Source organism: Rhincodon typus, chromosome 26, assembly GCF_021869965.1.
Source record: "Rhincodon typus isolate 14 chromosome 26, sRhiTyp1.1, whole genome shotgun sequence".
Taxonomy (NCBI): Eukaryota; Metazoa; Chordata; class Chondrichthyes; order Orectolobiformes; family Rhincodontidae; genus Rhincodon; species Rhincodon typus.
Window position 1 is genome coordinate 35,926,553 of NC_063357.1, and position 17,075 is coordinate 35,943,627.

The window sequence follows — 17,075 nt, forward strand, 5'->3', positions numbered from 1 at the left end:
GGGACCCTTCTGAAACGTCAGCTTTCCTGCTCCTCTGATGCTGCCTGGCCTGCTGTGTTCCTCCAGCTCCACACTGTGTTATCCCTGACTCCAGCATTGGCAGTTCTTACTATCTCTGAGTAAGTGAGTGTTTCTTTTTCCTGCTAACAGGCTGAGTTATAGTGCATGTCCTGAAACATTTTTTCCTCCAATTACTAAGATTGAAATAGGCACCTCATGTGTGTGAATGAACACTAGCGTGAGAAATGATTAATAAGATTATTTGCTAATTTTAAAAGGGTGACCAGTAGATAGGGGAGGGCATCAAACTTGGAGATTGGCAACATTTTCTTTAGTGCAATATGTGTGGGTGTGAGTCTCATAGTATCAGGCTCACTCTATGGTGTTAAACTGCTGATGATTCTTATCACCTCAATGTTTACACAAGTCATTAGCTAATGCATGATAAATATTACTCATGCACTCCAATTAAGCCAAGAGCAAATAAATAAAACAGAGCAAATAGTTTTTCACACAAATAAAATTGTTGCCTCACTCAATAAATGATTACAGTATTTACACAGTAAAAGGTGGTTATAATTTCCAGTTCAATGACTTTGCTCGTATGACTCTGGCTTTGTGTGCAATACAACCTCGACCATCTACAGTAGGGCTGGCCACCCTTTCACACTGGGGGAGGACATGTCTTTTTAACTCTTGCTTGTGGGGACTAGTGAACAAACTTAGAAAGAGAAGGGTTACCACAACAGTAAACACCAGACTTCACAAAAAAAAAGCAATAAATTGATCAATTAAATAAGTCATTAATAGAAATGACCATTTAAAGTGCCAAGCAGCAAAGCTTAATAATAAAGCTGAGATTTTTTTTTGCCTTTTTGGTTTAAGAAGGAGATAGAGAGAGGAAACGTATTTACCAGGGAAGTGGGTGGTGACTGGGACCAATCAAAGGAGTTAGGTTTAACCAACGCTGACCTTGGGGTTGTCTCTGGTGAGGCACAGTCTGGGTTCAGAGATGAAAATAGGGGTCAGAAATGAGTTGACCTTCAGCCTGAGGTTTCCTGCTCGTACAACCTACTTTCCCTCTCTCCTCCTTCCCTTTCCCACACTCTCATCCCATTACTTGTTTCTCTCTCACCCCATTCTCTCTCTCTGTACCCCTTCCCTTCCCTCTTACTTCACTCTGTCTGTCTTCTTCTGCCCCCTTTACCTTCAGGAAAATAATCCATGGGGGCACTTGCTCTCCAACAACTTCTACCATTGTTATTACCCCACCAGCAAACATTTCATATTGATAGGAAAGTCTTTTTCTTTCTTGAGACACACCAATGAAATTTGGTTAAAGATTATTTTTTTTTAGAAAAATGAGCAAGGACAACCCGGCAGCCTGACTATCATTTCCACCCTCATCACCACAGCCTGACTTGCAGTTCCCCATTGTTCGTTCGACTTTCATTGCCTTCTCATTGTACTGCAACTCTCATCTCCTTCCACTCTGCCCCAAGTCAAAGTTTCCCTATTCCCAGACTCACCATCAGGGGTCCAATATAAGGCTACTTGCAGCCCTTCCAATCACAGATTAGTTCTCTCCACAATTGTTGCTGATTAGCTCACCAGTAAGGCCTACAGCAACAAAAATGGAAGAGATTACAGAATCCCCAGAATGCAGAAAGAGGCCATTTGGCCTGTCGAGTCTGCACCAACCCTCCAAAGAGCATCCCACATCCCAGCCCCCTACCCTTTCCCCATAACTCTGCATTTCCCATGGCTAAACCACCTGGCCTGCACATCCCTGTATACTATGGACAATTTAGCGTGGCCAATCCACCTAACCTAATCTTTGGATTGTGGAGGGAAATTGGAGCACCTGGGAAGAATGTGCAAACTCCACACAGTCACCCAAGGCTGGAATCGAGCCCAAGTCGCTGGCACTGTGAGGCAGCAATGCTAACCACTCAGCCACCATGCTGACCCAGATTGGAGAAACGGCTCCTAGCAAAATCTTAACTTCAATTTACCTGAATTTGAAACTCCGTCTTCAAATAAATAAAACAAAAAAAATGTTCTTAAAAAAATAACTTGCACTTCACATCACTTTGTATCTTGGTCAATGCTCCTGATTGTGTAAGGGTATGTGATGATTAATTATGCAAATCCCATGAATGAACTGTAAGGTGTCTGCCAGCAAAGCAGACATGGAGCTTTTTGAAAAGTCTGTATCTGTGGGTATTGGTTGGACATTCTCAATCTAAAGTATGTACAAGAGGACAAATCTCGTTTGGTATATGCAACATGGAAACAATATTGAATTTGTTCCAGAGATAGTAGGAACTGCAGATGCTGGAGAGTCTGAGATAACAAGGTGTAGAGAGCTCTACACCTTGTTATCATTGAATTTGTTCGTTGGTTTAGCTAGAGTTAGAATAATTCCATGCATTATATAGGAAGGATATTAGAGCTACAGGATAGGTGCAGGATTGATTCATGATTGCTCAATTGAATATAATGTCAGTAAAGAAAACCTTGAACATTTAGGACTTCTATTCACTTGAACAGAGAAAGTTTAAAGCAGACTCCAAACAAAAATAAATGAATCAATGGCACAAATATAGGTTAATGGGTGTGATTTTACAGCTATTAAAGAGATGTTAACAAGGAAAACAAAGTTGGGAACTAAATAATCAGGGTATGTGACTTCTCAAAATAACGGCCACAAAGACAAGGGGTGGTGGGTTAGCATTGTTGGTACAGGATGGAATAAATACATTAGCGAGAATTATCTTGGATTGGAAGACACAAAATCCATCTGAGAGTAGGTAATCAATGAAAAGGGGAAGAAGACACTGGTAGGTGTAATCAGTAAAAGAATCAAGGGTTAGGGGAAAAGGCAGGAAAGTGGAGTTGAGGATTATCAGGCCAGGCATGATCTCATTGAATTGCAAAGCACCCTTGATTGGTTGAACAGCCTACTTCTACTCCTATGCTTTAAGGTCTTACATATTTTCTACTCAATTTTATTACACACCTCGGGAGCAGGTGGACATGAACCTGAGACTCCTTGTTAGGAGATGTGGACACCACCACCATGTCATCTGAGCCCTTAGAATACAGAAAGACATTCGTTGCCGCTAATTGGTGAATTGGTTTGGAACGTGCTAAAAGAATGAAGGGGGCAGTTAGAAGAAAGATTTTATACTAGTGAATTAATGGAAGATGAATACCCAACCGTGAATTAAAACAGAAGTTTAGCATCAATTAAAATTGAATTGACTACATATTTGAAGAGAGAATGTAATAGAATGCAGACGAAGGTCAGTTACACAGGATTTGAATTGATAGATCCAGCATAGGTGCAAGGGGCTTTTTATCAGCATCTGAAACTAAAGAACATTTGTGGTCAACAAGGCAGAGATAAGATTAACTGTGTTGAGTGAAACATTTGTTAGGATCAAACATTTCTTGCTTAGTGTAACACTTTCGGATACAAAGTTCCAGTTCAGTTTTTTCTGATATTGTATCTCATTCTCTGCCTTAGAATGGCATCCTCAACTTGCACCAATTCTCTTAATCTTCCAGTTTCGACTAGAACAGATCCATGTGTTGAATTGGACTTGAGTCTTGTCAGGTCATGTTGATTTTAATCAAACAAAGAACATCTGAAACAAAAACAGAAATTGCTGGAGACCTTTTGAAGGGTCACTGGTCTCAACATGTTAACTCTGTTTCTCTCTCCACAGATGCTGCCAGACCTGCTGTGTTTCTCCAACAGTTTCTGTTTTTGTTTTAGTGCCTATTTTAAACTGTACTGAGACTACCTAACATCGTCTCACACAGTATCTCACAGACAGCAGGCAGAGGACATTACTATTTCATTAAGCTGGATTGGATTTGAATCTAGATCCCAGAAATTAAGCCACTGACTGCTCAGCCCAGTTTCCCAAAATCTCAATGATAGGTGCTGTGTTAGTCTATGAGTAATTATTTATTTTTCACATTTTGTAGAAGAACATATATTTTTATATCCTTAGTGATCAAAGGATACATAGAGCCATAGAGTAATTCACCATGGAAGCAGACCCTTCGGTCCAACATGTCCATGCCGACCAAGTTTCCCGAACTAAACTAGTTGCCCTTGCCTGTGTTTGGCCCATATCCCTCTAAACTTTCTTGTTCACATACCTGTCCAAATATCTTATAATGATGTAACTGTACCTGCATGTACCACTTTTTCTGGCAGTTCTTTCCACATATAAACAACCCTCTGTGTGAAAATGTTGCCCTTCATGTCCCTTTTAAATCTTTCTCCTCTTACCTTTAAAATATGCTTCTTGTGTGTTTTTGGAGCTGCTGTCATCCAGGCAAGTGGGGAGTATTCCATCACACTCCTGACTTGTGCCTTGTGCCTGGTTGATAGGATTTAGGGAGTCAGGAGGTAAGTTATTCGCTGCAGTATTCCTAGCCTCTGACCTGCTCTTGTAGCCACTGTATTTATATGGTGAGTCAGTTGAGTTTCTAGTCAATCATGACCCCCAGGATGTTGATAGTGGGGGTTTCAGTGATGGTAATACCATTGAATGTCAAGGGGCAGTGATTAGATTTTCTCTTATTCAAGGGGGTCCTTGCCTGGCATTTGTGTACCGCAAATGTTGCTTGCCATTTGTCAGCCCAAACCTGGATATTGTCCGGGTCTTGTTGCATTTGAATATGAACTGCATCAGGTTCTGAGGAATTGCGAATTGTGCTGAAAATTGTGTAGTCATCAGCAAACGTTCCCACTTCTGACCTTATGATGGAGGTAAGAACATTGATGAAGCAGCTGAAGATGGTTGGGCCTAGGAAACTACGCTGCGGAACTCCTGCAGAGATATCCTGGAGCTGAGATGCCTGATCTCTAACAACCACGACCATCTTCCTGTGTGTCAGGGTTGACTCCAATCAGCAGAGAGTTTTCCCCTGATTCCCATTGATTCTCATTTTGCTAGTGCTCCTTGATACCATACACAGTTGAATGCTGCCTTGATGTCAAGGGCTGTTACTCTCACCTCACCTCTGGAATTCAGCTCTATTGTCCATGTTTAGACCAAGGCTGTAATGAGATCAGGAGCTGAGTGGCCCTGGCGGATCCCAAACTGGGCGTCACTGAGCGGGTTATTGCTGAGCAGGTGCTGCTTGATAGCGCTGTTGATTACACCTTTCGTCATTTTACTGATGATCGAGAGAAGACTGATGGGGCGGTAATTGGTCGGGTTGGATCTGTCCTGTTTTTTATGTGCAGGATATACCTGGGCAATTTTCCACACTGTCAGGTAGATACCAATGTTGTAACTGTCCTGGAACAGCTTGGCTAGTGGAGCGGCAAGTTCTGGAGCACAAGTCTTCAGTACTATTGCTGGAATGTAGTCAGGGCCCATAGTCTTTGCAATATCCAGTATTTCCAATTATTTTGAGATATTACGTGGAGTGAATCAAAAAGATTGGTATCCATGATGCTGGGGACAACTGGAGGAAATTGAGATGGATCATCCGTATGGTACTTCTGGCTGAAGATTGGTGTGAAAGCTTCAGTCTTATCTTTTGCATCGATGTGCTGGGTTCTTCCATCGTTGAGGATGGGGATACTTGTGGGACCTCCCTCTCCAGTGAGTTGTTTAATCATCCACCACCATTCACGACTGGATGTGGCAGGACTGCAGAGCTTGGATCTGATCAGTTGTTTATGGGATCGTGTAGCTCTGTCTATCATTTGCTGCTTTCGCTGTTTGGCGTGCAAGTAGTCCTGTTTGGTGGCTTCACCAGGTTGATACCTCATCTTCAGGTATGCCTGGTACTGCACCTGGCATGCCCTCCTGCACTCATCATTGAACCAGGGTTGATCCCCTGGCTTGATGGTAATGTTGAGTTGGGGAATATGCAGGGCCATGAGGTTACAGATTTTGCTGGAGTACAATTCTGCTGCTGTTGATAGCCCACATAGCCTCATGGACACCCAGTCTTGCGTTGCTAGATCTGTTTGAAGTCTGTCCCATTTAGCATGGTGATAGTGCCGCATAACATGATGGAGGGTATTCTCAATGTGAAAGCAGGATTTTATCTCCACAAAGACTGTGCAGTGGTCACTCTTACCGATACAATCATGGACAGATGCATCTGCAGCTGGCATATTGGTGAGAACGAGGTGAAGTATGTTTTTCCCTCTTGTTGGTTCCCTCACTACCTGCCGCAGACACAGTCTAGCAGCTGTGAACTTTAGGGCCCAACCAGCTCGGGTAAATTACAAATATTAACGCTATCTAGCAGTTTTACTGACCTGCCCTCAACTGGAGTCCTGTGACTAGTTCACTGCACCACACTTTAGGAAAGAAATGAAGGCATTGGAGAGGATGGAAAGATTTGTGAGAAAGATTCCAGGGATGAGCAACTTCAGTTACATGGTAACACAGTGTAGAGCTGGAGGAACACAGCAGGCCAGGCAGCATCAGAGGAGCAGGAAAGCTGACGTTTAAGGTCAGGACCCTTCTTCAGAAATGGGGCATGGGGAAGGGAGCTCTGAAATAAATAGAGAGAGGAAGGTTGGGGTTGGGGAAGGTAGCTGGGATGGTGATAGGTGAGTGCAGGTAGGCAGTGGTGGGGATTCGTCAGTGAGGTGGGAGGAGTGGATAGGTGGGAGAGAAGACGGATAGGTTGTGCCAGATCAAGAAGGCGGGGATGAGAGGGAAGGTTGGTCATGGGATGAGTCCAGGTTGGGATTTTGAAACTGGTAAAGTCCACATTGAGACCAATGGGTTGTAGGCTCCCAAGGCGGAATATGAGGTGCTGCTCCTACAGTTTGCGGGTGGCGTCATTGTGACACTGGAGGAGGCCCAGGATGGACATGTTGTCCAGGGAGTGGGATGGGGAGTTGAAGTGGTTCGCGACTGGGAGGTGTTGTCGCTTGTCGCGAACAGAGCGCAAGTGGTCTACAAGGAGGCTTGTCGTGACAAACGACAACACCTTCCAGTCGCAAACCACTTCAACTCCCCCTCCCACTCCCTGGACGACATGTCCATCCTGGGCCTCCTCCAGTGTCACAATGACGCCACCCGGAAACTGGAGGGGCAGCACCTCATATTCCGCCTTGGGAGCCTACAATCCAATGGTCTCAATGTGGACTTTACTAGTTTCAAAATCGCCTCATCCCATGACCAAGCGTCCCTCCCATCCCTGCCTCTTTGACCTGACACACCCTGTCCGTCTTCTCTCGCACCTATCCGCTCCTCCCACCTCACTGACCAATCCCCACCACTGCCTACCTGCTCTCACCTGTCACCATCCCACCTGTCTTCCCCAGCCCCACCCCTCCTCTCTCTATTTATTTCAGAGCTCCCTTTCCCCACTCCCATTTTTGAGAAGGGTCCAGGTCCAAAACATCAGCTTTCCTGCTCCTCTGATGCTGCCTGGCCTGCTGTGTTCCTCCAGCTCTGCATTGTGTTATCTCTGACTCCAGCATTGGCAGTCCTTACTATCTTTTCAGTGACATGGTAGATTGGCAAAGCTGAGGTTGTTCTTTTTAGAGAAGAGAATGTTGAGAGGGGATTTGATTGCAGTGTACAAAATCATGAGGAGCTTGGAACGCGTGGATTGGGAGGATCCAGTCCTGTTGGGGAAGAGTTAAGAGCCAGAGGAAAGCAATTGAAGATGGCAAAATAACCTGAGTCAACATGAGGTAAATCTCTAATACAGCGTTTGATAGGACTTGCACAGCCTAAGAGTGTGGTGAAGATAGTGTCAATCATGGCTTTCAAAAGAGAATTGTATAATTATCTGAAGAGAAAAGTAAATTTGCAAGGCTAGGAGTAGGCAGAGCACAGTGTCTAACTGAATAGCTTTTACAGAGAACCAACACAGATTTAGGAAAGAAATAGGAATAATCATATTATAGTGCTATAGGAAGGATATTGTTAAACTTGAAAGCATTCAGAAAAGATTTACAATGATATTGCCAGGTTTGGAGGGTTTGAGCTGTAACAAGAGGCTGAGTAGGCTGGGGCTATTTTCCCTGGAGCGTAGGAAACTGAGGGGTGACCTTATAGAGGTTTATAAAATTATGAGGGGCATAGATAGGGTGAATAGTCAAGGCCTTTTTCCCAGGAAAGGGGAGTCCAAAATTAGAGGGCATAGATTTAAGGTGAGAGGGGAAATGTTTAAAAGGGACCTGAGGAGTAACGTTTTCACACAGAGGGTGGTGCATGTATGGAATGAGCTGCCAGAGGAAGTGGTAGAGGCTGGTATAATTACAACATTTAAAAGTCATCTGGATGGGTATATGTATAGGAAGGGTTTAGAGGGATATGGGCCAAATGCTGGCAAATGGGACTAGATTAATTTAGGATATCTGGACGACATGGACGAGTTGACTGAGGGGTCTGTTTCTGTGCTGTACAGCTCTATGACTGAATGACTTGACAAGCCAGATGGCCTTCTTCGTACAGATACCATTCTGTGATTCTATAAAAGCAAAAAGAAACAAAAACTGATCGATATTAAGATTGTTTCAGAGATAGTAGGAACTGCAGATGCTGGAGAATCTGAGATTATCAGGTATCTCCTGCTAGTTTAAGATTATGAGTCACTTCAGTGAAAAATACTTCCCCTTTAGTTATAGATTCAACTTTTTCACTGACCGGCCCAAACGTAACTCGCTGTTGGCTGTTCGGGAAAGTGTGTAGCTTCACAAACTAACACAGTGGTGTATCTATTAGCAATTCATCCATTTGTGATTCTTTTAGTTGCGAACTGGCGACACAGCCACAGTCGGACAAAGCCTTCAGCACCATCTCCTTCAAACCTGGCTTTAGAGATGATGATATCAAACTGACAGTCTGGAAAAAACTGCAAAAGAGAATTTTACCAGGTGGGTTTGAATGGTGGACTCAGTATCAAATAGATCCAGTCAAGGGATTTTGTTACCAGGTGGAATTATGTAAAATTGTCTCTTCACAGCCAAGTGTGAGTAATGGCATTAATATGTGATACAGATGAACATGAATAGAGATTGTTATTAGGTTACAAATAGAATTTACAGATTGGGTTATTTATCAGAAAGTATGTTTATGTAAGTTTATGATCATCATTGTCTCCTGAAAGAATAAAAGAAAAAGGTGAATTGATTAAATAAAATGTCAGTGCTTGTACAGAGCATAAACACTGGCTGTGGCATTGAATAAATGCTTCTGTACTTAACTACGAAATATGTAATTCACACACTCTTCTGAGTCAGACAAGTAGGGAATACCTGTAACACAGTGCAAAACATGTCAGTTCGGCAATAGGAGTTACCGCCCATTTAATCATCCCTGTCATCCCTATGTCCACAATTTCTTTCTCTTATCACTGCTGTGCCCAAATCCTCAAATTCCACTCCTGAAAGCAATATGGAAACACCATCAACAGGTGGTGATATTGAATCAGTATGATTCAGTGGTTCAGGGGAAGACTAAGATCCTTGGGCTGGAGAGAAATAAGTCTCTTTGTCACTGTCAACCTCATCCAAAAGCAAATTTAACCCAAAGGGCATTTAAGACAAAGATGAGGAGGAATTTTCTTCTGTCAGAGTGTACAGAATCTGCGGAATTCTTTATCATAGAAGGCTATGGAGGCTGTGTCATAGTTTTAATAAGGGGAAGGTAAGGGGATCATGGATTAAGGGAAAAGCCAGGAAAATGGAATTGAGGATTATCAGATCAGCCATGATTTCACTGAATTGCAAAACAGACTCAATGGGCTGAATCGCCTTCTTCTGCTCTTGTTGCTTTTGGTCTCTTAAATTAGAGAAACATTATACCATATGGACTTGTGCAGTGCTATTGAATAGGAAGGCAGAGCACTAATTCAGCCTGCTTAACTTTAGCTACCACCACCCACACTCATTAAGAGGTGTGCCCCTGAGATGTTGCAATCTACATAGCTGTTGTACCAGTAACTGAACTAACTAGATCAGTTCTGAATTGAGAACAGCTTTATGTTTCTCTCTTATGCTTGCTTGGAACTGACATATTCTGAACTCATTCCAAAATTGAGTCAGCACAAAGAGTTTTTTTAATGACGTGAATGTGTATTTTATTCTACCTCAGATGAGGAGTGAAATCCTGATGAGTTTCCCTCTCCTCTCAGAGTGCCCAGTGGAAATTGGAATTTAGATAGTTGTTCATGTTCCGGTAAGATGGCAATGGAGTAGGACCTCTGAGCCCGTCCACTTTTCTTTCTGTTTCTTTTTTTCTCTCTCTTTTTTCGTGTCTTTTCTCTTTTTGTCTCTTTTCTTATTCTTGCCGCTTGCTGAAGAGCTTGGTCACAGCAATGGCATTGGCGGACTCAAGTAGGCCCAGCAACATGGACTCGAAACAACAGCGTCGGAGGTGAGTTTGAGTACCCAGCAGCTTCTGCATCAATGAGGCAGTCCTAGCACCGACTCATGGCTGCTGCAGCAAAAGCAAGTTTGGGTTCCCAGCGATGTCTGGTCTGGCACATGGAGGCATGGAGGTGGCGGTGGAGGCAAATTTGAGCCCGTGATGAGATCCTGTGGCATTGGCAGCAGCTACATTGGCGAGGTGGGCTTGAAGCAGACTTATGACGGCAGTGGAGTCTAGTTTGGGCCAATGGGTACTCAGCAGCATCAGTGCTTCTGCATTAGCCAGGTTAATCAAGGACTCATTGTGGCAAGGGCATCGATGGAGATGAGACAGCGCTGAAGAGTGGTGACTCTCATTCCAGTGATGGCAGCCCTATGAAGGAGACTTATATCTGGCCACTCGGCCGATGGCCCATGATCGAGCACTTAATAAGAAGCACTGTAAAGTTGAACACTTTTTATTTCTTCATTTTCTGCCTTTATTTTCTATGTTTTGGTTTATTTTTCCGTGTTTTAAGATGGCACCGGAGAGTGGCGACACTATACAATGCTTTTCACTGCATTTTGTAACAAAATACATGTGACAGTATATAAACAAAATCAATAAATAAATCAAATCAAATCAAATTTTTCCTTCACTGAACCTGGGGAATTCCAGGCACACCCTCCACAGGATCAGGCATTCTTCTGAAGAAAATAAGGTAGCAGATACGAGTATAACAGCAGGCTGTAGGTTAGCAAGCACCAGAAAATCCCAGCGGAATGCAATAGGGGTGAAGACCTGACATTATGTTTAGTTTTGTAGCTCTTCCAACAATCTCAATGCCAACCAGAACAAAGCAATCAGAATGATTGACACCCCGTCCACTGTCTTCAGCGCTGGCACACTGTGGCTGCTTGTGGGTATTACTTACAGAATACACTGAAGCAACTTACCAATGTCCATTTGATAGTACATCCCACCTGTGGCTTCCACCACTTAGAAATCCAAAGGCAACAGGTCCAAACAGACACCATTACATCCACATTCCCCTTCAAAACATGCACCAACCTGACTTGGAAGTCTATTGCAATCCATCCGTTAACCATTGTGTCTGTTTTATTTTATTCTGTTTTGGAATGAGGTAACATTTATTGCCCATCCTTAGTTCCCCTTGAGAAGGTGGTGGTGGGCTGCTTTCTTGAACTGGTGTAGTCTGTGTGCTTTAGGTAGATCCGCAATGTTGTTCGTGAAGGAGTCCCAGCATTTTTACTCAGTAACAGTGAAAGAATGATGATATATTTCCACGTCAGGATGGTGAATGGCTTGGAGGGGAACTTGAAGATGGTGGTGTTCCGTTGAATCTGCTGCCCTTATCCTTCTAGATGGAAGTGATTGTGAATTTTGAAGGAGTTGCCTCAGGATATTTGGAGAATTTCTGCAGTGCATCTTGCAGATAGTATCTTGGAACCTTGGAACTTTCTCATAACAGCATTGCGGATGGCCCGTCTCAATATGATCTAATACGAATGGGAATAGACCAAAGGCTGCTTGAGCATGCTTCACCATTCAACACGATCAAGTCTGATCTTCTGCCTCAGTTTCATGTTGCCCATATCCTGTGATTTATTGGAAGTTGAAACATCCATCTATCCCAGCCCTAAATGTAGTGTTGATGCAGCACTAGTTACACCCTGGGCAGAGAATTCCACAGATTCACAACACTCTGGAGTAAAGATATTTCTTCTCAGCTGTGTCCTAAATGATCAACCTCTTACGCTGAACACTGTGCCCTCATGTTCTAGATCCCCCAGACACCAGAAACAACCTCTCAATGTCTACCCTTTCAGAATGTTGTATGTTTCTGTTGCAAGATGGTGGCAGAGTAAGACACCAAAACTGGTGCTCGCTCACTTCGCCCGCTCTTCTTTTCTTCTTTCTCTTTTTCTTCCTCCTCGCGTTTCTTTTATCTTCTTTTCCTCCTCCTCCTTCTTCTTTACTTCCTTTTGATTCCTGGCTTCCGATGATGATTCCCAGCCTCCAGCGAGTGACAATTCCTGGCCTGGCGCAGCGGTCTCCTGGCATAGCATCACGTCCTCTTGGTCTCCCACAGCGGTCTCCGTATGGCATGGCGTCCTCCCACAGCACCTTTCTGGTGTGGCGTGATGTGGTGACCTTCCAACCTCGTGCATTGTCCTCCCGATGTGGCATGTTGTGGGCGCGGTGTGGAGCCAGGGTCTGGTGTGGACTGGAAGCTAAGTGCCAGCGTGGTCTGCTGTACTGAGCTCTTTTCTGTAACAAATCTTGTAACAAAAGGAGCTGTGCCTAGATATTTGTGTCTAAGTCAGCACTGTAATTGGCGACATATAAACTTTTCATTATACTCATTGAGTATACATGATAATAAGCGCTGTTCTATTCTATTCAATGTAATCACCTCTCATTCTTCTAAACTCGAGAGAGTTTAGGCCCAATTTATGCAGCCTGTCATCATTGGACAACTCTTTCAGTGTAAGAACCAGTCTTCGTTATAATACCTTTAAAGCAAGTAAAACCTTGCTTAAGTGGAGACCAAAACAGCACACAGTACTCCAGGTCTGATCTCAACAAAGCTGTGTACAATTGTAGCAAGACCTCTTTATTCTGGAACTTGAAGCCCCTTGTAACAATGGCCAATATGACATTAGCCTTCTTAATTTCTGCAGCAGTTTAAGAGAGTGACACAGCCCCCCCCCACCCAACCACCATCTCAAGTGCAGCTAGGATGGAAACAAATGTTGGCCTTGCCAGCTGTATTTCAAAAATTAATGTTTAAATTAAGACAATTGGTCTATGTCTACCTCATTGTAGCATCGCCAGTGAGATACGTATTGTTGTGTGATATTCCAGTTTGTATGACTAACAGTAAAGTGTAAATCCACAAAATTGCAATCTATAATTTCATATTGATCTCCAGGCTGGACCTTCTGCCCATGTAGATTGTTTTTAAAAAATTTTTTTCAGAACCAGAGGAATTAAAATTGGATCCCAGCACCGCACATCCACTTCTGATCATAACCAACGGTAGCACCAGGGTAGAATGTGGAACGTACCTCAAGCGCTTGTCATTAGTACAGGAGCGATTTGACTACAATACCTGCATCCTCGCCAACAAAGGCTTTTCCTCAGGCAAGCACTACTGGCAAGTGATTGTCAACGAGAAGATGAAGTGGCGTCTCGGTGTCATCAAAGGAACTACAGGGCGCAAAGGAAAACTGAACAAGACTCCTGAGAATGGAGTCTGGATGATTGGAGTGAAGGAAGGAAAGATTTATGAGGCATACAAGAACCCCAAAGTCCAACTTACACTCTTTGTGAGGCCACGGAAAATTGGCATCTTCCTGGATTATGAGGGAAAGCGTCTCTCCTTCTACAATGTAGATAATCCTGATGAGCTGAGTTTGATCTACACATTTGATGCAGACTTTCAAGGGAAGATTTATCCAATTTTTGACCTTTGCTGCGTGGACAGAAGTGACTTAGCCCCTATCACGCTTTGTCGTGTATAAACAACTCCAACCATACAGCAAGGCGCATCATGGGTAGCATGTAACTTTATGATAAAAATTATTTTTAATCAACTTGTTCAGACATGTTGTGACGGACCTCTAGGACAGGTAGGACCTGAACTCAAACTTTCCAGCCCAGAGGTTGTGATCGTGGATTCTCTGAACTTTCTTTATGATATCATGAAAGCTGCTTTCATGTCATACTTAATGCCACCTGATGTTGTAACATGTCTTGCCGAATGAAAGGCAGTGTTTAATTCCTGAGATCCTTCTTTTCAACCTACTGGCAGATCTCCTGGCTGGTCCAAAACACAGTTGCTATGTTTAGATGTAAATTGATCTTTATTTTATTGGGCCTGTGCCTTTAAGACTACTGATCTGTGTGGGGTGATTGTAATAAGGTGTCCAAAAGCTCAGCGAATGCTGGTGTCAAGAACAATAATTAACTGCTGATAAATTTCTGCCTTGAGGTGAAAAGAACTATAAAGGGTTTGGTTTTCTATATTTTTTAAGATTGTTACAAATTGAAACAAAGTATTGTTTGTATCACTAAGACTATTTTCTATGTTTCTAATTATATCTGGATGTAACGTCTGTTTGATGACATCTGAAATGTGACAGATATGGCTTGGTTGCAAGGTATTTATTGTATGACACATACAAAATCCTATAAACAAAACATAAAGTCTTATTGCACATAAGGAGCACATTTAGCCCATTTAACCTGTGCTGATTCCTTGAAAGAGCTGTCCAATTTGTCACAATTTCTTGCTTTCTTCCCATAACCCTAAACATTTCTGCCCTATAAGTATATATGCAATTTGCAGAGGGCTCCTGTGGTGCAGTGTTAGTGTCCCTACCTCTGGATCAGGAGATATGGGTTCAAGTCCATTTTGCTCCAGAGGTATGTAATAACAACTGTGAACAGGTTGATTCGAAATATCTATATCCAAATTACATTTGAAAATTATTATTAAATATGTTCCACTACCCTTTCAAGAGTACATTCCAGATTAGTGTCGTAGGCAAATATATTAATTTGCATGCAGGCTTACACTATTGCTAAACAATGTCCTTCCAATCTGCTGTATAAAGCACATAGAACTTGTATTAAAAATTGCAACGATTTAGAAGGGCACCAAAGATTCTTAAACTGCTGCTCCAATGCATTATAAAGGCAAGTAACGAAAAGTGAATTAATAAAATGAATGACAGCAAATACAATTGAACCACAAAAGCACTTTGTACTGTTTCAACCTGTTGTACTCCTCAGAACTCACAGTGCAGATTATTGACTCGTGGGGAAATGGAACTGGTTCAGCTGGTAGTGCTCATGACTTTTAATGGAATAGAGTACACTGTAAAAATATTCCGTCATTGGCATCATTTAATTAATAGGCCACCTCTGTGTAGCCATCTAATTCAAGATGGTGAACAGTCTCCCGAGACAAGAATGCCCAAAAGGAGAGCCTGAAGCACTGCGTGGATGACACCTCCATAGCTAGAGGTTCACACAACTGTGACAGGAAGGAAATCGCGGAGGAGCTTCACAATGGAGATGCCTTCAGGCGCTCGATTTAATATTTGAGAAAACAATTTGCGCACAGCTCATAGGGTCATCAGGAAAGAATTTAATCAGGCTGTGGCCTTCGCATTTTTCTGGTAGAGTCATGGTATCGGTGACAGAGGGCCGGGCCTGCCTCTGGGAAGATGCTTCCAAAAGGCCGCCAACATCCTGACTCAGCAGGGAAGATCATTGTGGTGTCGACAACCTCCTCCAACTTCATTTATTTGGTTGGCTATCTACCAGTGGTGGACAGGTAGCCATTGCCAAACTGTCCCCTCTTCAAATCACTAGGAGGCAGCAGTGAATTAGGTGGCTAACCTGATGCATAAGGTTTTTCCTGGTCCCGTTTTAAAATCCATCTTCCTGGGCTAGTCAAATTATGCCCATCCCTCCTGCACCAAACACTAGAGTTCAGAATCTGAACTGGCACTGCAGGGAGTGCTACCTTATGTACGGATGGAATGTTAAACTGAAGCTCCATCTGCCCTTTCTGGATGTAAAGATTCCCTATGCTATTTCAAAGAGGAACAGGAAGGCCTTAGCCAATATCTAGCCCTCAATCAACATTACCAAAACAAACTAATGGTTGTGAATAAAGCAAAGCTGAGATCATGGGTTATCATATTATGCTCTTCTCTGCCTTTATTTAGTTATCTCTCCATTTTTGCATTTGAAAAATGCAATAACCTTCACTGGAATAAAGTCATAATTAAACACTTTCATATTTATTCATACAACTGACAAAAAAAGATTTTGTTAAAAATTTAAATTGGTGAAGAACACAGTGATATTCGATCTTCTGGTTTCCTTTTATCCGCTAAGTTTCTTGTTTCCTTGTCACCTAAGGGTATGCACTATTTCTTGAAGGATTGTTCCAAAAGCATCTGCTGACTATTCTTTGTGACTGATGGCAGACTATTTGATCACAGGACAGAATATCCCAATCCTCACCCTGCACATTCCAGAAGGTGTTAGACAGCAATTAAGAGTGGGAATCCTGAGCAATTTGATCTCACTCTACCCCTAGCTGAGACTAATCATGGTCTCCTATTGGTTCCTCCAAACAGAGATCAGGTAACTTGATGTAGACCTGATTGGACCAACGTCATTGCTAGTTTGTATCATCAAGTAATCTTTGTGTAAATCTGTACATAGAAACTTAGCTTCTTTTTACAAATGCCACAGGTAGGCCAGAGAAATCGCAATGTGAGAACAGTGATGCACATTGGAATCCTACCAATGGGTGGAGGTGAGATCTGACAGTTAGAATTTTATTTTGCATTATGACAATAACCTGTAGTATATTGTATGACACAACATCATCCTTCAGTGGGAGTTGTTATGAAGATGTGCTATCAGAAATGTTAATTTAGAATATCATTGTCTGGACATTTTTCTAAATCTTTGACTATTTGGAAAGAACACTTTGCAAGAAAAGGAGACTGACTGCAATGGGAAAATGTTTAATTTGCAAAAACTACAAGCTTCTTGGTTGGAGTCACTGAGTCTACAATAGCTTCAGAAAGAGGTCACGTATTGTATTTTGTGAGACTAATAAAACATTTCAACACAAAAACGATTGAATATAGAGCCAGAGAG

General features: G+C 42.6%; 1 protein-coding gene across 1 annotated transcript in view; it reads left to right on the top strand.

The window, feature by feature from the left end:
* The window catches only part of LOC109913893 (E3 ubiquitin-protein ligase TRIM50), a 38,338-nt gene extending 23,200 nt beyond the window's left edge, over window positions 1-15,138 (top strand). Inside the window, exons 5-6 of the mRNA XM_048612663.1 lie at window positions 8,763-8,887; window positions 13,365-15,138. Coding sequence (XP_048468620.1) covers window positions 8,763-8,887; window positions 13,365-13,909 — 670 coding nt within the window. The 3' untranslated portion in view covers window positions 13,910-15,138. The remainder of the gene's footprint in view (window positions 1-8,762; window positions 8,888-13,364) is intronic.
* Window positions 15,139-17,075: the final 1,937 nt, after the last annotated feature.